This window comes from Pipistrellus hanaki, assembly GCF_964339955.1.
Source record: "Pipistrellus hanaki genome assembly, chromosome: 7".
In the NCBI taxonomy this organism is placed as follows: Eukaryota; Metazoa; Chordata; class Mammalia; order Chiroptera; family Vespertilionidae; genus Pipistrellus; species Pipistrellus hanaki.
In genome coordinates, this window is record NC_140509.1 from 8,712,261 (window position 1) to 8,736,656 (window position 24,396).

At 41.4% G+C, this 24,396-nt stretch overlaps 1 protein-coding gene across 2 annotated transcripts in view; it reads right to left on the reverse strand.

Annotated features, from left to right (window-relative positions):
- The window catches only part of BTBD9 (BTB domain containing 9), a 411,421-nt gene that overhangs the window by 105,785 nt on the left and 281,240 nt on the right, over positions 1–24,396 (reverse strand). For both annotated transcript variants that reach the window (XM_084889529.1, XM_084889528.1), the window contains exon 8: positions 8,563–8,752. In XM_084889529.1, the coding sequence (XP_084745655.1) occupies positions 8,563–8,752 (190 nt within the window). The remainder of the gene's footprint in view (positions 1–8,562; positions 8,753–24,396) is intronic.

A 24,396-nucleotide genomic window follows, 5' to 3' on the forward strand; every position in this document is an offset into this window, starting at 1 on the left:
AGAAATCCATGGCATTTCTATACACCAACAGTGAAACTACAGAAACAGAGACTAAAAAAGCAATTCCATTCACCATCACACCAAAAAAATTAAGATACCTAGGAATAAATTTAACTAAAGAAATAAAGGACCTATTTGCGGAAAACTACACGACACTGAAAAAAGAGATAGAGGAAGATGTAAGGAGATGGAAGAACATACCATGTTCATGGATTGGTAGAATCAACATCATCAAAATGTCCATACTTCCTAAAGCAATCTATAGGTTCAATGCACTCCCCATTAAAATACCAACGACATATTTCACTGACCTAGAAAGAACTCTCCAAAAGTTCATTTGGAACAATAAAAGACCCCGAATAGCCACAGCAATTCTGAGAAAGAAGAGTAAAGTAGGAGGGATCTCAATACCAGACTTCAAACTATATTACAAAGCCACTGTTCTCAAAACAGCCTGGTACTGGCACAAGAACAGACAAATAGATCAATGGAATAGAATTGAGAACCCAGATATCAACCCAAATCACTATGCTCAATTAATATTTGACAAAGGAGGCACGAATATACAATGGAGTCAAGACAGTCTCTTCAATAAATGGTGTTGGGAAAATTGGACAGACACATGCAAAAGAATGAAACTAGATCACCAACTTACACCATTCACAAAGATAAACTCAAAATGGATACAGGACTTAAACATCAGACGGGAAACCATAAAAATACTAGAAGCATCCACAGGTAGCAAAATCTCAGATGTATGCCAAAATAACTTCTTCACTGATACTGCCCCTAGGGCAATGGAAGCTAAAGAGAAAATAAACAAATGGGACTACTTCAAAATAAAAAGCTTTTTTACAGCAAAAGAAACCATCAACAAAACAACAAGAAAGCCCACTGTGTGGGAGATCATATTTGCAAATATTACCACTGATAAAGGTTTAATCTCCAACATTTACAGACAGCTTATACAACTAAATAAAAGGAAGATGAATGATACAATTAAAAAATGGGCAATGGACCTAAACAGAATATTTTCAAAAGAAGACAGAAGGAAGGCCAAAAGGCACATGAAAACATGCTCAAAGTCACTAATTATCCGAGAGGTGCAAATCAAAACAACAATGCGGTACCATCTCACACCTGTCAGAATGGCCAACATCAACAAATCAACAAATGACAAGTGTTGGCGAGGTTGCGGAGAAAAAGGAACCCTCGTGCACTGCTGGTGGGAATGCAGACTGGTGCAACCACTGTGGAGAACAGTGTGGAGTTTCCTCAAAAAACTGAAAATGGAACTCCCATTTGACCCAGTAATCCCACTTCTAGGAATATATCCCAAGAAACTTGAAACACCAATCAGAAAGGATATATGTACCCCTATGTTCATAGCAGCACAATCTACAATAGCCAGAATTTGGAAACAGCCTAGGTGCCCGTCAGCAGATGATTGGATCCAAAAACTATGGTACATCTACACAATGGAATACTATGCTGCCATAAAGAAGAAGGAATTCTCATCATTTGCAGCAACCTGGATGGAATTGGAGAGCATCATGCTGAGTGAAATAAGCCAATCAATGAAAGAGAAACACCACATGACCTCACACATCGGTGGATGATAAAGATCTTTATAAACTGATGAACCAAGAGACAGATATAGAGAAAGTAAAGCAACAGGCAGACTGTCAAATTACAGTGGGGAGGGTAGGGATATCAGGGGGAGATAATAGATCAACCGAAGGACTTGTATAAATGCATATAAGTACAACCAATGGACATAAAACTATGGGGAGGGAGGGGATGTGTGGGAGGGAGGGAGGGGGACAATAAAAAAAAAATCAAGAAAATATGTAAAAAAATATATAAATAAATAAAATTAAAAAAAAAAAAAAGGAAAAGATTTGTTACAACTGAAAGGAAGACTGCACACACACAAACACACACACACACACACACACAAAATAAGCACGTACCCACCCACCTGGCGACATACTAGTCGCCCTGTGCATGAATCCGTTCGCCAGTAGCTCACTGCCCGTTGCTCCACCCTCCTGTAGCTCCCTCAATCCCCCTCATAGCTTGCTTCCCTGCCCCCTCCTGTAGCTCTGCGCCACCCACTTGTAGCTCTCTGCCCCACCCTCCTACTGACGTCTACGGCCATACCACCCTGAACGCGCCCGATCTCGTCAGTCTGAGCTTTATATTTCTGAGTGTTTCTATTCTGTTTGTTCATTTGTTTCACTCTTTTATTTTCCACATATAAATGAAATCATATGGTATTTAACTCTGTCTGACTTATTTCACTTAGTATACCCTCTAGGTCCATCTATGCTGTTGCAAATGGCAAGGTTTCATTCTTTTTTTTTTTTTTTCTTTTAATATTTTTTATTGATTTTTTTTTACAGAGAGGAAGAGAGAGGGATGGAGAGTTAGAAACATCGATGAGAGAGAATCATCGATCAGCTGCCTCTTGCACACCCCCTACTGGGGATATGCCCGCAACCAAGATACGTGCCCTTGACCGGAATCGAACCTTGGACCTTTCAGTCCGCAGGCCGACGCTCTATCCACTGAGCCAAACCGGTTTTGGCGGTTTCATTCTTTTTTATGCCCAAGTAATATTTCATAGTTTCTCTGTACCACTGCTTTTTTAATCCACTCATTTATTAATTTATTTTTTTATTTCAGAGACAAAGGGAGAGGGAAAGAGAGATATAGAAACATCAGTGATGAGAGAGGATCATTGATCAGCTGCCTTCTGCATGCTCCCCACTGGGGATTGAGCGTGCAACCTGGGCATGTGCCTTAACTGGGAATCGAACTATGATCTCCTGGTTCATAGGTCGATGCTTATCCACTGATCACACCATTTTGGCAATCCACTCATCTATTGATGGGCATTTGGATTACTTCCATATTTTGTCTATTGTAAATAACACTGCAGTGAACATAGAAGTGCATATATTCTTTTGAATTATACTTTGGGTTTCTTCGGATATATACCCAGAAATGGAATTACTGGTTCATAAGGTAGTTTCATTTTTAATTTTGAGGAACCTCCATACAGTTTTCCATAATGACTACACTGATCTGCATTTCCACCAATAGTGCACTAGGGTTCCCTTTTCTCAACACTTTCTCCAACACTGGTTTGTTGATTTATTGATGATAGCCATTCTGACAGGTGTGAAGTGATATCTCATTGGGTTTTAATTTGCAATTCTCTGATGACTAGTGATGTTCAGCATCTTTTCACATATCTATTAGCCATTTGTATGTCCTCTTTGGAGAAGTGTCCATTGGCTCTCGCCCATTTTTTAAAAATTAAATTATTCTTGTGTGTGTGTGTGTGTGTGTGTGTGTTTGTGTTGAGTTGTATGAATTCTTTATAAATTTTGGATATTAATACCATACTGGATCTATCATTGGTGAATATATTCTTCCACTCATGGGTTGTCTTTTTGTTTTGTTTATGGTTTCCTTTGCTGTGCAGAATCATTTTAGTTTGATGTAGTCCCATTTGTTTATTTTTTTCTTTTGTTTCTCTTGTCTAAGGAGATAAATCAAATAAATATTGCTAAAATAAAAAAAAAGAAAAAAAAAAAAGAAAAAAAAGTGAAACAAGGTTTGCCCTAACCAGTTTGGCTCAGTGGATAGAAGGTCCCAGGTTTGATTCCAGTCAAGGGCATGTACCTTGGTTGTGGGCACATCCCCAGTAGGGGGTGTGCAGGAGGCAGCTGATCAATGATTCTCTCTCATTGATATTTTTAACTCTCTATACCTCTCCCTTCCTCTCTGTAAAAATCAATAGATTTTTTTTTTTTAAAGAAAGAAACAAGGCTTGCCCTGGCCACTTTTGCTCAATGCTTAGAGCATCGGCCCTCGGACTGAGGGTCTTGAGTTCAATTACCATTCAAGGGCACATATTTCGGTTCCTGATCCCCCAGCCCTGGTAGGGGCACACTGAGGAGTCAACCAATCAATATGTCTCTCTTACATTTCTCTCTCTCTCTCCTCACCCCAAACCCCCCTGCCTCCTTTCTACCCTTCTCTAGAAATCAATCCTCGGGTAAGGTTAAAAAAAGAAGAAGAAAAGAAACAAGGTTCTGCTTGCCTACCAGCCACAGGGGAAACTCAGGAAAAGAAGAAATGGATTCTGTGGATGAAATCAGACAAATAGAGACGAAAACAAATTGTTTTTATCCACAAACAACTATGTCTCCTACAGGAATAAAGAACACAGTGATGGAGATCATTTGTGTTTGAGACTTTGGCCTTAAAAGTCATCACCTACAAAGAAATCTGAATTTGAAGTCAGGGTACCACGAGTTTCCAGGACTGTCAGCTCGCTTTCAGATGGGAACGTGTAAGTCACTCAGCCCTGTAACATGCATCCTTAGGAACTGATTCAGATACAGTGAGAAGGAAGCAAATCAGTCATCACAAGCAACTGTAGAAACTGTAGGTAAAATGTCATTGACTAGTCAACTGTCATTGGTCAATTACCCGTCCCCATGAAGAGGTGCCCCTGATCTACTTTCCCACCAATAAATATCTGTCTGGGCACATGAGCCACTGCTAACCACAGCCTGCCAGGACATCCAGCATCGTCCAGGGGCATTGGTGGTTAATAAATCCCTCTCCCTCTCTTCTTAACAATGTCACAGAAGAGGCAAATGCAGCCCCTGACAACATAATGTGAGTTTCACAGAGACGTGTCTCTCTGAGCACTCAGCCAGTTACACAGGCTTCAGCGGCATGGATTTTCTCCCCGCAGAAACAATATCTGGGCTGGAGGAAGTCGGAGGCGTCACACTGTGCTGAGATGCACAGCTCTGCCTTTGGCTGTGCTCATGCACATCGTCCCTTCTCTGAGTCAGGAAAAGAAAAACTGGGGGAACCATTTTAATCCCACATTCAAAGAGAAACAAATGGACACTGTTCCCTCTTGCCATAAGTCCCAATCACACCTTTTTCTGGAGTCAGATTCAACCTCTCTGATGCTTTGACCTGAGCTGGAGGTCAAGGTGGCCTTGTCACATGAAGAGCCTATTTGTCTCTAAGCTGTCACTTTGGCTAAGACCTCATGAGGCCCCTGTTGGATCTAAGATTTTAGATCTCTTACTAGATCTTACCCACCGCAATTTTCCCTCTATCTTGTCAGACTACCTCATCTGCACAAACTGTCGAGGGATGCTCATTCTGAGTTGCCACAGGCTTTATATATCAGCTGAGGCTCGGAGGAGGCAGCAAGGACACAATTTGACAAATACAACAAATGCTCTGGTAGCAATTTGATTGCTGAGATCACTGAGGAGGAATGTTCAAATTAGCCCAGAAGATGGTGAGGTTATAGAAGCGTGCTCAAAGGAGTGGAGATTTGAAGCAGGAATAATAGCCAGGCATACAGCGGGTGATGAGAAGGCAGTGAGAGACCCAAGCCCTGAGGACAGTGTGTTCAAAGAGTTGAAGATGCGGGGGGAAGAGGGTGACAAGTGTAAAACTGCAAGGAGCAGAGGAGGCTGTGACAGAGCAGGTGCAGGGTGGGTGGAGAAGCCAGAGACAGGCTATACAGACAGAAGCCAAGTCAGATCACTTTTAGTGCCTTTGTTGGAACTTTCTCCCAAAGACAAACAGTAGCCACAAATTCTCTAAGGAATGAGATTTGTGGTAACAGGTGGGAGATGATTGCTGGGGGGAAGGAAGGGCTAGATGAAAGTCTGGAAGGCCAGGTGGAGAGGAGGAACTACAAAGGTGCAACTGTGGTGATGACAGTGGAAGGAGAAGAGGAAGGATTTGTGAGACCAAGTAGGAGCTGGTATTGACAGAACTCTACAACTGACTAGTTGAGGGGAAGAGGGAGAGAGAGGAAGAAATTTAGAGAGATCTCCATGTTTTGGGCTCAGTTGATGGATAGAAGGGTGGTGCCATGGTATGAAATGGGGCATCGAGTGTGAGGCAACTTGAACAGGGGAAGGAAAAGATAATAGGATCCATTTCTGACATGGGTTTGAGATGCACATAGGACCTTGTTAGGTGTGTGTGTATGTGTGTGTGTAGGAGGGGAGGAAGGGAAGTACCAGGTAAACAGACACAATACAAGGAACATTAAAAGAGAGTGGGAAGAGCTACTAAGCTGCCAGTTTGCTTACTTGTTCATTGGCAAGACGGCTGGTCTCCAAATTAGAAATGGCAGAACAAACATAATAAAGAAAAAATTGAAGCCCCAAATAGGTGAAGTGAAAGAAAGAGGGTATCTAGTCAATTTAAATGATTTCAAGTCTCCTGGCTCAGATGAGTTACACCACACGCCTGCTGAAAGAAATTGCAGATGTAATCTCAGAGACACGAATGGTAATCTTCAAGAAACTGTGGAGACTATAAAGAGCGCCAGTGACAAGAGAAGGACAACTGTTTCCCAGGTTTTTAAAGTGAAGAGGGATAGACTGTAATGAGAAATATTCAGATAAGTTTCACACCACCTATGACAAAAATTCACAAATGGCTTATGAAATAGATGGCTTATGAATACTTTAGTTAATGCATGCAGGTGAGGAAGAGGAAGGAGGGGTGCTGTTTGCTCTGTGACAGAGGCTATTTGCACTGGCAGTTTGTTCAGACTGCCTGTGGCTTGTCTCTTCCCCTTCCAAAGCACAATGTGAGCTGTCTGCCTGCAGTATAAACTCCAGGCTTCTCTATCTGCGATTTGTTGGCTATGGTACTCCGGCTGTATATGGCTCTTCATGAAAAGGGGTTGACAATTTAAATGAAGAAATCCACAGTCTTAATTCTCCAAGAAATCTACCATCACTCATCAGGGTTCCCAGAAACTGTTGTGAAAAAAAATTAATATCTATGTCAAATCATTGAGGCAAGCAGCAATTACCTCTGCGGTTACCAAACTAAATACCAATTAATTTTTGCGTATTAGACCCCTACTACCTTAATTTGTCCTATTGCTCTCTTTATACATACTGACTTTAAATTGAGAAGTGATAGGGGGAAAGTGGCCATGTCCTGCCAACGTCTTTACCCCTGCAGGCTAAGAGACAATGCAAAATAGCTCATCTAATGCTAAATATAAATATAAATACACACACACACACACACACACACACACACACACACACCCTATATAATAAAGCCCTAATATGCAAATTGACCGATTGCCCCACCTTCCAGTTGCCCCACAGATGGCCCTGATTGCCAACCAGGCCTAGGGACCCTACCCTATATATTGGGAACAGTCCCTTAGATTTAAAAATTCAAACCTGGCAAGGCTGCTCTAACACTGAAAAAAAACAGGATGATGCAGCGATGACATGCATGGACTCTGGCTTGCACATTTTGTGGTCAGCCCTGATTCTGACACTTACAACTGTGACAAAGCCAATTACTTAACTTCTCTCCGCTTCAGTTTTTCCACCCATAAGATGGGGAAAACAGTACTACTGCTTCAGAAGGATTATGTTATGTTCTACTTTTTATAATCAGGGCAAAAAAATGTAACTGCCCAAACAACAGCAAGATGCCTTTCACCTGTATGAAAAGTATGGTCACTGGTGCATACAGTGTCCCAGATTGCCAGAAGGATGGCCGACTGCTGGTTTAGGCCCAACATCTCCCGAGGATGCAGGCCAAGCTGAGGGACAACCCCCGACCCGTTTGTGCACGCATTTCATGCACCAGGCCTCTAATATATATAAAATTTACCATTACTCTTTCAGAACATTAAGAACAAATAGACAGCCTATTTAAGACCCAGATGGTTCTCTTGAACTAAAAGTATATTTTCTAGGCTCTAGAGTCTAGGAGATGTCACCAGTCCCTCACCAGTTTTGCTCAGTGGTTAAATATCAGCCTGTGGAGTGAAGGGTCTTGGGTTTGATTCTAGTAAAAGCACGTACCTCAGTGGCAGGTATGATCCCCAGCCCTGGTCAGAGTGCATGCAGGAGGCAATCAATTGATGTGTCTCTCTTACATTAATGTTTCTTACTCTGTCTTTTCCCCTCCCTTCCCCTCTCTCTAAAATTCAATATAAAAATATTTCTCAGGTGAGGATTAACAACAACAACAACAACAACAACAACAACAAAATTATGTGATCCTATAAATCAAGCAATATTGGGTTAAAGTTCCTTTCTTAAAGCAAAATGAAAACAACAAATAAAAAACAGACACAAAGATCATTACAAAAACTCTTTAGAAGCAGGTCTCATATACAGTTCTCTCTCATCCCTATGAAAAGCCATTTATTAAAGCTGCAAATGATTTTTTATTCTGTATATCTTGTGTTGACATTATCCTGCAAGTCCCTAACCAATACGAATCAGGGAGAGGCCTCTAATCTAGTTTCCCCAGAAGTCTAACTCTTGTTGCATCTCCCCTTCCCCCGAGAATCCAACAAGTACCTGTATCTCTGTACCCCTTTCTACCCCTCCCTATCAAGAGCAAAGAATAGAAGAGTGTCTTCACTGAAGTTATTGACACATCGCTGTGCCAAACTATAATTTGTATGTGTCTTCCATTTCAAAAGTAATGAGTGAGAAGTAGTCTTCTTACCGTATGGACCCAATCATGTACGGCTGTGCCAGCTGAACCACAATGGCCCCGCTTCCTAGTTGATGGCATGTGTAGCCAGAATCCCAATCATAATTCTTGGTGTCCCCATTCAGCAAGGCGTTTCGGCTCCGACTGACTCCTTCAATCACACTGGCACAATCAGCAATGGTTGCGACATTCTCCTTGGGAACTGTGAAGCCAAGACAAGAAAAACCAAATATATCTCGATAGTGTGTTGTGGGAAAAAAAATAAATCAATATTTATCTCAAATCATTGACAAAAGGTAAATTAGAATATCTTGATTATCTCAGAATATGAACACATTTTCCATGTCAAATAGCTTAAAAACAAAACAAAATGCAGTTGTACGTAAGGTTGGAACAAACCAAACTACATATAACAATTAACCTTACAAAATTTTATGGAAAAGAAACATAATACCCCATAAAATATAAAATGAACTAACACACTGCAAAATAATACTATAGAGGGAAACTACACAGTAATTGAGATTAATGAACCATAGCTATATGCAAGTAGATGAATAAAAAAAATGTTAAGTTAAAAAAAAGACAGAAGAACACAGAGTATGAGTTTATTTATACAATGTTTTAAAAAAGGCAAAACTATAAATATACTTTGTTTAGAGATATATAAATACATCTAAAACTGAAGTCTGGGGAATTATTATACAAATTTGAGGATAATTTGTCTGGAAAAAGAGAGATGAAATCTTGGAGGGACTCCCACCAATGGGGTTCAAACATTAATGACTTCATTTCCAGAATGAAATTTTGTAGGGGTTTCAAAAGTACTGGTCTTGTTCTGTTCTTTAGCTACGTGATAGTCTCATGGCACTTATATTCTCTAAACTGCACTTATTTATTATGTTTAATAAATTTACTCGAAGAAAGATTATGTGTGTGTGTGTGTATACTTATATTACCATTTGAAAATTCATAAATAAGAAAAATATCCAGGACATGGCACCAACGCTTTTTCAGAATATACATTGCCCTCAGCCATGATTTATTTCCCTCTTTTGTTTGTTTACTATTCCATGCATTTTAATACATATGCTTTTCTCTTTGTTCACAAACTGCTATATTTTGAAACACCAGCTCTGTTTTGATTCTGAGTTTCCCTCTATACTTCCAAGCCATATCAACCTGTTTATTTATAAAAATCAAGGGCTTCCACAAAATAACATCTGTTCAAAAACAATGCAGATTTTCTAAACAGTAAGAAGAGAATGATAAAAGGTGGTGAGTCCCGCCCCCCCCTTAAGCTATTTAAGTCATTTAACCCAAATCTATAGTTAACCCTGGCTATGTCCATTCAAGATTTATAACTTACATTACATAATTTGAAAATAGATTGGAAAAAAAGATAATTTCTCATCAGATATACAGTATACTGTACTTTTCGGTACAAAGAGGGAGAGCAGTACTACCACTGTGCCAAAACATTTCCAACTTTAAAAGGATGCCAAGTAAATAGTCGTACATGTATCTTTATGAAATGTACTTATTTCCCAAAGCTGGGCAAGCCCTCATCTCACAGACCTTCCCTAATGGTTCTGCTCTTGGCAGATGAGGACAGCCATCCACAGATAAAGAAGGAAGGGAGGGGAGGAGAAGGGAAAGAGAATGAATTTTCTGGTGATGAATCTCTTGCTATGAAGCTTAACTCCAAAGCAAAAACACTGGTGCAATAACCTGCAAGGACAGTTTTCTGACAGAGAAGGGGCTTAGAGAGAAGCTTCCATGACTTTGAAAAAAGACAGATGAAGCGCTATATTTAGAGGCGGTGTTCTAGTACCTTGTCTCTTGGAAAAGAGGAAGTATTCTGTGATTTGGAAGAGAGAACTTATGGAAGGGACACAAGATGCACAGTAAATTGAGCTGAGACATAACAACACTGTGGGGGCAGTAACAGCCCCAACTCTCATAGCGGTTCACACAGCACACGTTTGTTCTTCGCTCAGCCTGTGTGTTCAGGGACAATCAGCCCAGTGGCTGTGCTCTCTGTATCACTCAGGGACCAGGTGACAGAGGCTTTGTTTTAGTGTGTGAGAAGAGAGAGAGCTGGGTACTGGCTCTTAAAACTCTTCCTCCAAAGTAACACATCACGTGGCTCACATGTGGTGGACTTGGCAAGTCACAGGGCCTTCCTAAGTTCAAGGAGGTGGGAAAGTGCAACCCTGCTGTGTCCTTAGAAGAAAGGAATGTTTGGTGTACAATGTTAACATTTACCACAATCACTGAACATTCAATAGAAGATAAATTTTTTATTATTCATGTAAAGTATATAAAATATTTTAATGTGTAAAGATGCAAACATTTATATATCTAGTCTCCTGCTGAGAGGCATTTAGATTGTTACCATTCTTGTCTTTGTGATTACAAACAAAGGTATTTTCTTCTGCTCACGGGTGTTTCTTCAAGGAATCCATAAGATTTACATGCACATGGAAATGGTATTACACTCAAGGCTATGAGTTCACCTTCCATCTGCCAAATTACTCATATATGTGGTTGTAAGAATTTATACTCTCAACTCATGTTCCTCTTCACAGTCTCTTGGTAATGTTAGATAGGTAAGTGTGACAGGACATCTCAATGTGGTTTTGGCTTTTGTCAGATTAACATTTTTCTCTTTCTTTCCCCTTTGGAATCATTCTCCACCTCTTTTCTGCAAACTATCTTTATCTTTTGTCTATTTGTCAATTGTCTTTCTAACTAATTTGCAGAATGCTATTTCTTTGTTGGTTAATGTATTGAGTTGAAATACTTAATATTTTCCTTTATGATTTGTGCTACAGCATCTTTTTTTTTAAAAAAAATATATTTTATACAGAGAGGAAGGGAGAGAGATAGAGAGCTAGAAACATCGATGAGAGAAAGTCATCGATCAGCTGCCTCTTGCAGACCCCCTACTGGGGATATGCCCGCAGCCAAGGTACATGCCCTTGACCGGAATCGAACCCGGGACCCTTCAGTCCGCAAGCCGACGCTCTATCCATTGAGCCAAACAGGTCTTGGCTGTGCTACAGCATCTTTATTTGGCTACTATTTCCTTAATATTATTATACTTTGTATTTTTTAAGTCAGTATTTTTATAATTGGCAGATTTATATGACTTACATTAACTGTTGCTACTCATATCTTTGGGTTGACTTTACTTTCTATTTGTAAGTTTTTTCTTTGCTATTTCCCCAACCTCTCTGTCCATTTTGTTGCTGCTTACTAATAAATTGACAGTTTTCCTTACTTTCCTCACCAGCTATCTATTGATTTGAATATTATATATTTCTACTCTTTACTAAATTTTAGATATGCACACCACACTTAATGCCTAAAATGAAAAATCACATATGCCCTTTACCTTAACAGTTTTAATACACATCACTTGCCTTAAGGCTTGTCAGTGTTATCTAACATTTTAGTTCCACTTTGCTTTGCATTCTGAATATTAGTAGTCATTATTATCATTTCATACAGTCAAAATTTACTTATTCACCTATGTTTGCCATTACTTTTTTATACAGTCCTTCCTTTTTGGCTCAATTTCCTTCTTTCTAAGACACATTCATTAGTATTCAGCAGTCTTTGTTTAAAAGTGCATTTTGCCACTACTCTTGAAAAATAGGTTAATTGGGTATAAAACTCTATGTTAAAAGCTGTTTTGCTGAAACTGATTTGGCTCAGCGGTAGAGCGTCAGTCTGCGGACTGAAAGGTCCCAGGTTCGATTCCGGTCAAGGGCATGTACATTGGTTGCGGGTACATCCCCAGTAGGGAGTGTGCAAGAGGCAGCTATTTGATGTTCCACTCTCATCGACGTTTCTAACTCTCTATTTCTCTCCCTTCCTCTCTGTAAAAAATCAATAAAATATATTTTTTTTAAAAAAAAGTTGTTTTGCTTTGTTTTTTCTCAGCCCTTTGAAGATATTATTCCAGTCTTCTGGCTTCTACTGTTATGTCTGCCCAATTCTGCTATCCCTCTGTTATACTTGTGTTTTTCTCTACAGTTAATATTAAGGCTTTCTCTTTGATTTTGGTGTTTTGTTATTTTACTATATTGCACCTAGATGTAAATTAAATTTATCCTGCTCAGGACTGAATATGAACATTTATGGATTTATTGACTTTGGGAAATTTTGGCCATTATTTGGGTATTGATTCCCCCTTACTTTCTGTTTTTTTCTTTTAGCATTCCCAACAGACCTCTGTTAGAACTTTTCATTCCATCCTCAATGCTTTTTAAGCTTCCTTTAAATTTTTCCTCTTTAACCTCTTTTTGAAGCATTCTGGGTAATTTCTTAAGATTAATATTTGTGTTTAATAATTCTCCTTAGGTGTGACTAACCTGTCCACTGAATTATTAAAGCTCATTACTAAGCAAAAATTACGCGGCACTAAAAATAAATCAACTAAAGCTAAGTGTGTCAACAAAGCTCAACCTTACAAAGAAAAGGTTAAGAAGAGCAAGTCAGAAAAACACATAGAGTATGTTTCCATTTCTACTGTTTAGTAATATATATGTACCTATATGGCGACCTTAGAAAGAAAAGCTAGGAAATGCAGAGAAATAGTTATCCTCTGGATAGAAAGATAGTGGGGAAGCAAATTGGAGAGGGACACACCAAAGCTTTAAAGATTTATCCGTGTTTCATTTCTAAAGTTGGGTGATGAGCATGAGAGTGTTCCTCGTCTCCAAACTTTACATACATGTTCCTATGTTCTGTTCCACATACGGAATATTTTTTTTAATAGTTTCACACATTTTAACACTGTCCTCATGAAAACTAGAAAGCTGGCAAGCCTCTGGTTGGATAAAACCTTTTATGACGATTGTGAATGCTGATATGCTCTTTAGCACCCACTGGGTCTTATCAGTTGTCTTTGTGGACACTTCCTAAATTTGTTCATTTCCATCTACCCTAATTACTGCTTCACAATTTTATTCCTAGATAATCTGATTTTAACTAGTGGTCCATTAGTACAGTAGCAGCATCAGGGACTATCACAAAGTCATTCCTAATAACAGTTTCTAGCTCTTTGGGAAACATGTATAGGGTAAGCACTCAGAACTCCTTTTACTTAGACACATTTATAAATGGGTTTATTAAAGAAGATTCTTTCCACCTCTAACATTTTCTTTAAGCAAAAGTACTTTAGTAACATTACCCTCTGACCCTCTGGAATCTTGAGGTGGTCTAACATATATGCTATATTAAACAATTTTGCCTTCTAAACAAGGAACCCTATATGTATATGCTGAAAAATAGCATACCATGGTCTCTACTCTGATTCTGACATAATTATTCATTAATGTTTATTAGTCAAAATCTGGATCTACAAAGAGTGGCCAACACATACACATCTCAACTTATACATGTAGAGGTGGACTTTATTAGTGAAATCTACCCTAAACGCAAAATTTCCTTTTAAGAAATAGCTTTTGCTAGAACTCTACTAGCAACCTGATAAGCAACTATATCTACTTCATAAAATACAAAATCAAAAGATTACCACTTTTCTTAATTGTCATGCCTATTTTTAGATAATGAGTCAAATTAACAGTAAAATGACCAATGATGCCAACAAGTGAAAGGGAGAGAAGAACAGGAACTTGTATACAACCCAAATGGATAAGGAACTTCTATAAATAATCAGTATTTATTTGAGACTATCCGTCCAATACTGTACCAATCAATTCTTAATAACCAAATCAGTATTTAACTTCTGACCTAACTTGACAATGAGAGAGATTTAGAATGTGAGTTTCATAAAGGCAGAAACTTTTTTTTTTTTTTTACTGCTGTACTCCTAAATGCCAAAAAATAGTGCCTAGCATAGACTAAGTATTATATATTTGCTGAATGAATTAACCAGAGGTGGAAAACGAGATGACTATGCAGGTTATGGCACTTAACCTTACTTAACCTAGTTCCTTACCAAAAGATAAAAAAATCTAAAAGCTACTGAATAAAGCAGAAAAAAATTGCTTTCTTAGTGAAAGTTTTCTTAGAAAAGTAAAGTATAATCAATCTTTGGGTCTTGACCTAAACATTAGAACGAAAACAAATATGCCCACTGCAGAAGAGCTGCTATCTAAGCATTGCGTACCCATCCGCTCTCTCCACTTCTCCCCTAACAGTTTAGGCCGTAGACAGAAAGTGTGGTCACTCATGGTAGACTAAACTATTTTGTGACAAAGAAATCGTTTTGGGGAGTTCAGGAAGGAGAGAAGGGATGTATGTAACAATGTGGCTTTTAGTGAACATAAAAGCTCTTTTATGCCTGAGGGAGAGCTATCTGCTTTAGTCACACTAAGGGAGTTCTCACAGAAGAGGTTTGTCTTAAATGTCACTGCTGGGTTTACTGGCTCACATAGGCCATTCCCTCCATTTCAGCAATAAGTAATTCTGTTATTAATTTTTCTTCCTAGAAACACAAACCTCAGCCTGCCTAGTTGGACTGCCTAATGATTACTCAATGGTCTGAATAAGTTCTGTGAGTCCTTTACTGGAAAAAATTAGAAAGTGATTCTAACTGATTGCAAGACACAAAAGGCGTCATACTGTTTTTCCTCCCAAAGGGGCCGGGCCACTCCCCATGTGAATGTTTATTACCATACTTCATATGTGCCTGATAAATTTATTAAAAACACCATCTGGATGGACTCAGCTTTATACTGTATTTCTAGTCTTCCTGTTTCCTTCCTTGTCCCACTGGAATTTTTGCCCTAATTTGTGTCATTTTGTTTATAAAACCACTAGTGGCCCGGTGCAAAAAATTCATGCACATTAAAAGGGAATTAATTAGAGGAAATATTTTAATATTGCTATTTGCCCTTTCTCTATAATAGAAGTGTCAGAGATGAAAGAAAATTAGTAAAATGTGTATGAAAATCTTCCTCCTGTCAGAGTCTGGGGTGCGCCACCGGAACCAGAGTCAAGTTCCCACCTATAACGCACACTTCGAAATTACTCAAGACCCACCCTGTCAAGCCCCACAGGGTGGGGGGGAGGGGGCAGCCTCAGGTCCCCCATCAAGCCCTGCTGGGCAGGGAGCATGGCCTCAGGCCCCCCAGCCTGGTGCCGGGCAGGGGGCACAGTCTCGGATCCCCTGGCCTGGCCTCAGGTCCACCGGCCCCGGTGCAAGGGCATGATGACCATTTGCATATTAGCTCTTTATTATATAGGAAACTGCCAAAATCCAGCATCTGTGTCTCTCTCTGGTTTGCCTTTCTCTGCCATCCTTCAGTTAAGGGAAACTGCCTGGGCAGTTACTTACCCCCCTCTGTGCATATAGCAATTCTGCTCAGACAAATTTAAGTTGCTGCTTCTGAATGCAAAAGTTGCATGTTAACAAAGTGTATACATTTTGCAAGTGTATGGGTATTGGGATGACTCAGACAGGGGGAACTACAGAAAAAGTGATCTGAAAACAATTTCACCATTCTTCCTTCTTACTAGTACATAGCACTGGGGTAGCTAAGAGCTTGCCAGTAAATTTAAATCAGTAGTAATACATTTTTTAAAAGGTAGTATTACTTCACTAGGACATGACCTGAGGGCCAGCTATATCTACAATATTCTATAATAATAAAAGCATAATATGCAAATTGACTGAACAACCATCTGGAAAACCTTACAGACCACCATGCTATGACACCCATTGGTGCCAGGCCAGCCAAGGCAGGTGCAATATGATTGACCTGGGGCCTGGCCATCGCCCCATGATTACCCTGCAGAGGGAGGCCCAGACCACCAGCCAGTGGGGCGATTGATCAATCGGGTGGCTCCACAATCATCCCAAAGAGGGAGGCCCAGGCCAGTGACTGGTGGGTGGGCAGTGCCTCCCTCTGTGCAGTGAGATCCATCACCCCAAAAAGGGAGGCCCAGGCTATCCCACAGGGGTGCTGAGGAGGGTAGGAGGGGCTTTCCTCTATGGGGTGATCCATTGCGGAGCCCCGGCTGGGTGGACAGGGCCTACCTATTTGGTGCAATCAATCATGAGGCTCCCAGACTATGAGAGGGCACAGGCTGGGCTGAGGGACCACCTCCCTGCCCCTAGTGCATGAATTTTGTGCACCGGGCCTCTAGTTGAAAGATAAGACTGACATGTTACTTAACTGTCTCCAGTGATTACCTTTGAGAGGAAGAGAAAACAAACCCATCTGACACAAAAGCACTTAGCACTTAACAGAGGGCCACTTCAAAACTGTGCTCATGGAGGGCTTCAGTCACTGTTTCCCCGCCTGATTTCAGTACAAAATGTATTCCAACAGCACAGTGGCTCATGCCACAAACAAATGCTTAATAGCTTCAGCACAGACTCTTCTCTACTGCCAAGATTTTCAGAGATACAAAGTATGTCTCTTTCAAAAAGGCAACTAAGGCTCTTAGCTGAAGGTCACACCCGCACATATATTAACCCGCACAGCTACACTTTTTGGTTTTAAGGGAGACTCGCCTTAGGGGCCTATCACCAAGCATATACAGGTACTTGTTGCTGACAGGCAAACTTCCAACCCAATTGCAATCCACCCTCTGTCTTTAGTTCAAAGGAAAAACTACCTTCGCTAAAGGAACAATAGCAAATTAGAACACAAGCTCATCTTTCTTGGAAACTATCAAAAGCTACAAAAATGTATTCCACAACACTGGCACCAAGTTACATTAATTCTTAGTTTTATCTATCAGATTAAAAAAACAAAAACAAAAACAAAAACACTTTTCAATCATATATTACATCACACTGCTGAAGAAAAACATTTTAAACTTTTCTTTCCTCAAATTTTCCTGGTTCCCAGCTCTGTAAAAAGGCTGCTTCCTAACCCAGTTCCCAGGATGCTGTCATGATTCCTCTCCGTATTGGCAGGGGAACATGGGGAGAAAACAGGCTATGTGTTTGAGTGCTAGAGCCTTGTTCCTTTAAGCCTCTTTTTCTTGTTTGCTTTTCCTTTTACAATTTCAACTAGTATTCATTTTAGCATCCATTTCTGACATCACCAAGGTTGCCCAAATCACAGCACATCTTGATACTGATTAAAAGAGCTTACATAACCATATTGGGCTATATTTAGCCAGGGACAGGAAGAGGTAACACTTTTCCAAGCTTCACATCTGGCCCTCCCTCCATGCCAAATAATCAAACTTTACTAGAGGCCCAGTGCACAAATTTGTACACCCGTGGGGTCCCTCAATCTGGCTTGTGGGATCAGGACAACACTGGCTCTCCAACATCCCTTGAGGGGTCTCGGACTGTGAGACAGGCCAGGCTGAGGGACCCCGCTCATGCACAATCGGAGCTGGGGAGGGATGCAGGAGGTTGGCCAGTGGGGAGGGACCACAGAATGGCTCCAGGGCGTATCTGGCCCGTCTCCCTCATTCCAAATCAACCAGATCCCAGAAGCAAGCTAACCTACCAGTTGGAGCATCTTCCTGGTAGTCAGTGCAGGTCATAGCAACTGGTCGACCAGTCAATTGCCCCCAGGTGGTCAGTGCACATCATAGTGACTAGTCAACTGGTCAACTGGTCAACCGTCTGCCCCCTGGTGGTCAATGCACATCATAGTGAGCAGCTAAATGGCCTTAGAATATCATTAGCATATTACACTTTGATTGGTTGAATGGCTGACCGGACACTTAGCATATGAGGCTTTTGTTATTCTATATAATAAAAGGCCAGAGGTGTCATGACTGAAACGACCAGAGACCAGACCACCACTGCCCCCCGCAGGCTGGCCCTACCCTCAAGCAAGTTGTTAGGGACAATCAGGCAGGTAGAGTGGTCAGGGGTATCAGGTAGGCAGGTAAGTGGTTAGGGGCAATCAGGTAGGCAGGCCAGCTGTTAGGGGAGATCAGGTAGGCAGATGGCTCCTCACCAGGCTAGCCTCACCCCAAGCATTTAGGGGCAATCAGGCAGGTAAGCAGATTGGTTAGGGGCGATCAGTTAGGCAGGCAAGTGATTAGGGGTAATCAGGTAGGCAGGAGAGCAATTAGGGGTGACCAGGTAGGCAGACGGCCCCTTGCAGGGCTGGCCCTGAACCCCAGCAAAGAAAGAGGGAGGCCCAGGCCAGCCAAGCTATCACACCCCAGCCTTTCGCCTGCAGAGGGAGGCCACTGATGGCAGGGGAGGGGGAGCAGTGCTGCACAGATGGCAAGCAGCGGCTGCGGTGGGGGTGGGGCAAGCTTCCTGCAGCTTTTGGAAGAAAAGCCCCGAAAGGTCTTTTCTCAGGCAAGGCCTAGGGACTGTACGTGAGAGTCCCAGATTGTGAGAGGGTGCAGGCCAGGCTGAGGGACCTCTACGAGTGCATGAATTTGTGTGCACTGGGCCTCTAGTATAGGATAAAGCTACTAGAGGGTAGGTGTACGGAATTTATGCATAGGTAGAGTCCTTAGTAGCTGCTGGCCAGGGCCTCCCTTCCCTGGCTGCTGGCCAGGGCCTTCCTTCATTCCGTGCTGCCCCCTGCTGGTCAGCACAAGTCATAGCAAGTGAATGAGCTTCCAGTCAGTCAAACTCCCAGGGGGACACTTTGCATATTAGGCTTTTATATATATCTGCTTGCCTCAGGTGCCACCCCACCCATCACGGCTCGTAGCTCACGCCCTGCCCTCCAGTGCTTGTAGATCTCCACCTCTAGTAGCTGTCTGGCACTCACAGCTCTCTGCTGCTAGTAGTTCGCACCCAGCCCTGCCCATCTCCGAGAGCTGCTGCTCCTGGGCCAGGGGGAGGGACTGAGAGGTGCTTAATGCACTTCCTGGTGACTGGTCATTTGGTCATGATGGTGTTATGGCCACGGGCCATTTATAATATAGATAGATAGCTCCAAATATTTCAGAAAAAAATGGCCTTTTTCTAGAAGATGAAGGTGAGAAATCAGAGGTGGATATTCCCAGGGGCAAAGGTGAGGCCAAGAAATCTCAAATGTATAAACTCACCAGGACCAATGAATTATCTCTCCACACACTGGGGTCTTTGAAGGAAAGCTCGACACTTTTTTTTTTAATCCTCACCCAAGGATATGTTGTTATTGATTTGAGAGACAGAGGGAGACCAGTTGCCTACTGTATTCACCCCAACTAGGGATTGATCCTACAACCTAGGCTTGTGCCCTGACTGGGAATTGAACCTGCATCCTTTTGGTGTATGGAATGACACTTTTACTAACTGAGCTACCCAGCCAGAGCCAGAACTAATTATTTAGAGGTCAGCTCTCTTCTGTGTGGCTTTAATGCTGGAGGTTTTAGCTGTGAGAATCTTTAATTCAAAAAGATCTTACTGGGGTGGAGGTGGGCAATGAGGAATCAATGGGAGAATAAAGGGGACATATGTAATACTTTCAACAATAAAGATTTTAAAAATGAAGAAACAGACCAAAAAAAAAAAAAAAAAAAAAAAAGACCTTAAAGCAGTGATTTTCAACTGGTGTGCTACAAGAATTTTTAAAACATGCAATCCCTAACTATTTAGTCAGGGGCACTGACCTCTTTCCCCTTAAATTGTCAAATAAAAAAAAAAAAATAACAACAAGCTAGCACACAGTAACCACCTGATGTGAAGGAATCAAAATTATACCTATTTCTTTTATCAGATCGGCAAAAATATATATGTTTTTTGGTGTGCCACAGAATTTTAGTAATTGGTTTATGTGTGCCATGAGATGAAAAAGGTTGAAAATTGCTGCCTTGAAGAATCCAGCATTAGACTTTTAATAGCAATAATCACAGCGGTTTATCAAAGAGGGATAAACTCCGTTGGCTAGGCCTTTAAATTTAAGACAAAGGCATCCCAGGTGTAAGAAAAAAGATATCGGAAACATCCAATTCTGTTTGCGTGAACAGTAAATATCTCACTGGGGTGCGTTTTTCTTTTTCCAGATATAAACTCTCAGAAAGTCTACATCTGCTCCCACAGAGGGACAAGTTTACTCAAGTCAACAGGGATGGAGGTCAATACTCAACATACAAAAAGTTGTTGAAATTGGTTTGCAGGTTTTGAAAACTCTATCTCAAAAAATTTGAAAAGTTACAGTATAAAGAACATCATTTTCTGTATCATAAGAGTTTTAGGTGGATTTATTTGTCCTTATCTGCTAAAAGATGTTGAAATCAACAGTTATTTTTGTTCTGCTACTGGGTGAGAGGTCTTGTCAGGCCACAATAATTCTGTGACTCAAGATCAGAGATGCCACCACAGCCTGGGGGAATATTTCTCATTCCAGTCCAGCATAGAACAAAGATGAGCAAAAGGATTGAAAAGCCTCACAAAGGAAGTGGTGGTTTGCATAATACTTTTTTGTAAGGAAGTTTGTTTGTTTTTAACTATCCCTTTCATAAAATAGTAGCTTTCCTTTTTTCTTTTCTTTTCAGCAGAAGGATGGATGCGGTTAAAAAAATATGAAGTCAGAATGATTCTGGGATAATGGGTAATTCTTCCGTCTTAAGACCTTATATGAAATTTCTTTAAAATGCATCAGTAACTGTAAAATTTGAATTTTTACTAAAAGTAGTATTGGAAGTGAGTGCTCAAACATTAAGTGGAGCCTGTGCACTGCACAGAAAGGCCCCAATCACATCTGTGACAGGCCTGCTCTTACAATTCCTCTTTGGCAGAACCTTCCTGCCACAGCTTTTGGAGGCAACGAGAAAAAGGCTAGAGATGACGCAGAATTCTCACGTCTCAGTCCCCACAAAGCATCCTGGATTGAGGTGTGGGGGAAGGAAAGAATCTCTGAGGCTCTCAAGGGAGCAAGACTAGAAGTTAGCAGAAACAAATGGGTGAGTCTCAACATCTGAATACTGGGCTCTCAGAACTGACACTTGGTAATCAAACCACACAGGATGCTGGAGGGAAAAGCTTGCCTCCCGGGCTTTCTTCCAGGGTTAGCCTGAGGGACCAGCCCAGGGCTGAGGAAAGACTGAGCAATCCCCTAGGTGACACTGAGGTGATACCTCTCTACAGGGAGAAGTGGGGTCCCTGGGGAAATCCGGCTCCCCACTCCAAAGACTGACAGCAGGGTCTTCCACGTGACCTAGAACAACTCTATTCTTGCCTCTAAGTAAAGCCGTTAACAGGAAGAAAAAAAAACACCTCAGCAGAACCAGTTTATATTACCTTCTGGAGGCCAGTTAACCCACATGGAGGAAATAGAATCATGCTGTTTTCTAGTAGATTTATAGCATGTGACGAAGAAAGTCTTGTCTAGCCTTCTCAGTTGATAGGACATTGTCCCTTGTACCAAGAGGTTGCTGGCTTGATTGGTTTGATTCCATCAGGGCACATACCGGGGGTTGCAGGCTTGATCCCGAGTAGGGGGCATGTAGGAGGCTGCTAATTGATGTTTCTCTCTCCCTCTCCCTTTCAATCTCTCTCTCAAATCAATAAAAATATATTTTCAAAAAGTGTTGTCTATGCCAAAACCTGTTTGGCTCAATGGATAGAGCGTTGGCTTGGGGACTGAAGGGTCCCGGGTTCGATTCCGGTCAAGGGCATGTACCTTGGTTGCGGGCATATCCCCAGTAGGGGGGTGTGCAAGAGGTGGCTGATCGATGACTCTCTCTCATCAATGTTTCTAACTCTCTATCTCTCTCCCTTCCTCTCTGTACAAAATCAATAAAAAATATATATATATTTTTAAAAAGTGTTGTCTAAAATACAATAAAAGTTAATTTTTAAAAAGTTTTTTGCTACTATTTTAAATTAATTCTTCTAATGGTTTAACACAGTGCTTTGGGAAATGAAAAATGGGTATTTTTAAATGGGGCTTGATTACAAACATTTTAAATCTGCCTGTTAGGAAGCATTTTATTTCTGAGGTCTAGCGCCCTCTGCATCATGTCTGAAACTTTAACTCTGAGAGGGGAAAGGGCTGCTCTCCTGCCTGCCTTCAGCTCTAACATCCGCTGGATAAGCAACAGATTGGGAGGCAGACACCCAAAGAATGGACCTCAGTTCTGTGAACAGATTTCTAGGCAGTCCCGAGGTGGATGTTTAAACCCCCTGTGACTCAGTTTCTTTACCACTAAAGAGAATAGCCCCTTCTTCTCTATATATTCCTACGAATACTGACAGAATAAATTAGAATTCAGTGTTTCCCAAACTTTTGACATATGTGTACCCCTTCTATAATTTTCGTAACGCTGAGTACCCCTCGTACTCATGAGAACGTAGAATTAGGCGCAGCTAAGCACGGTGCAGTGCATATCCCCACCAAACTCTGCTGCAACGCATACCCCCACCAAACTCTTCCCATACCCCTGAGAGTACGCGCACTACACTTTGGGAAACACTGAATTAGATGATATCTTAAAAGAATCTTGAGATTTTCAAAGGCAAGACCCAGACTTGGTACTTCCCAGCCCCGAAGAGCCAGGTTTTTCACCGTGTGGAAGATGCAGGGGGACGAGTGTTTCAGGAACCTAGGCATTATGCAAGCAGGGAGTCTTCTATTCCCATGAGCCACCTTATAGTTGTAAAAGGATAGGGGGTAAGGGAAAGAAGAACCAATAACAATTCTCCTGACCTGAAAAAATAACTATTAGCACCTGCTACTGTAATATGCAGCTGGCAGCTTCAGAATCACCACGAAAGCAGTTCCTCCTGGTCGATATTTGCTGGGGACAGCAATTCCTGACCTCCTGAATCAGACCAAGATGATCCGAGTCATTAGACTGAAGAAGCCTCTTTGTGCTAACAGTATGTGACTACAGGTCTCCTTTCATTAAACAAAGAGGTCTGTCTGTCCACAGCCTGCCTTCCAGGACAGTCACTGCTTAGAGGCTTTATAAGCCATCAGTAGGAAACCAAGACACATTAAAAAAATCAGAGACACAAATGAGCTTATAATTTATCAGGGAGAGTGACAGTGGTAAATGCTATGTGGCTGCCCCACTCTTCTTAGGGGAAGGCAGGAGGGGGTGCAGGGAGAGATTGGAAAAAGGGCTCCTTACAATATTTAGATGGTCTTCAAATGCCCATAATTTCCTGAGGGTGTGCTTGTTGCCAACTTGACAGATGTTGCTGGAAAAACCTGTACTATTCTGAAGAAAGGCTAACCTTTCAAGAGAGGGAGCGGGGAGGGAGGCAGCCGTCCCTCCGGTGAGGAGATGACATTAGACTGGACAGCACACAGCCCTTCGCAGGCTGCATCTTTGAAAGCTGTGCAATAACACTGCCAAAGAGAACTGTCCTGGGAAAAACCTCATTTACCATGGTTTTCCTTGCCATGAGTTTAGTTTTTAAAATTAAATATTAGAAAGCCATAGACAAAGAAATGATTATTAATTATTACTTTTAAACCACCACTCTTAGCAATTAGTTGCACAATATCCCCCCCAAGAGAAGCCACGAATACGCTATGTAAAGGTCTCTCCTAAGCCTCACCCACTTTCTTTTTCATTCCTTCTTCCTTGTTGTACTTTATATTTTATGCATGAAGAGAAATGGGTTCTTCAAAGCAGACTGCCAATGATCTTAACCCGGCTTCCCAATGGGTACAAACTCACCCGCCTCTTGTGCTTGCCTGGCCCTTGACATTTTCCAAAGAGAGCCTTCCAACAGAGGATCCAGAACACTAAGTGCTCATTTATGGAACAAAATGGTGGCTTTGCAAAGCTTTAGTCCTTTTCCACTAAGGAAAGGGAATAAAGCACAATAGGACTTCCTTGTTTAAGATGGTCAGCCTGTAAGTCAGTGAGTGCAGCAATATCAGCATTCTAGGTGGTAAGAGCTGGGGCTGGGGATGGAGGGTGGAGAGCTGAGAGCAGCCAGACGTGCCTCTCAGCATGCACTCTTTGTCCTCTTCCGGAGGACTGCAC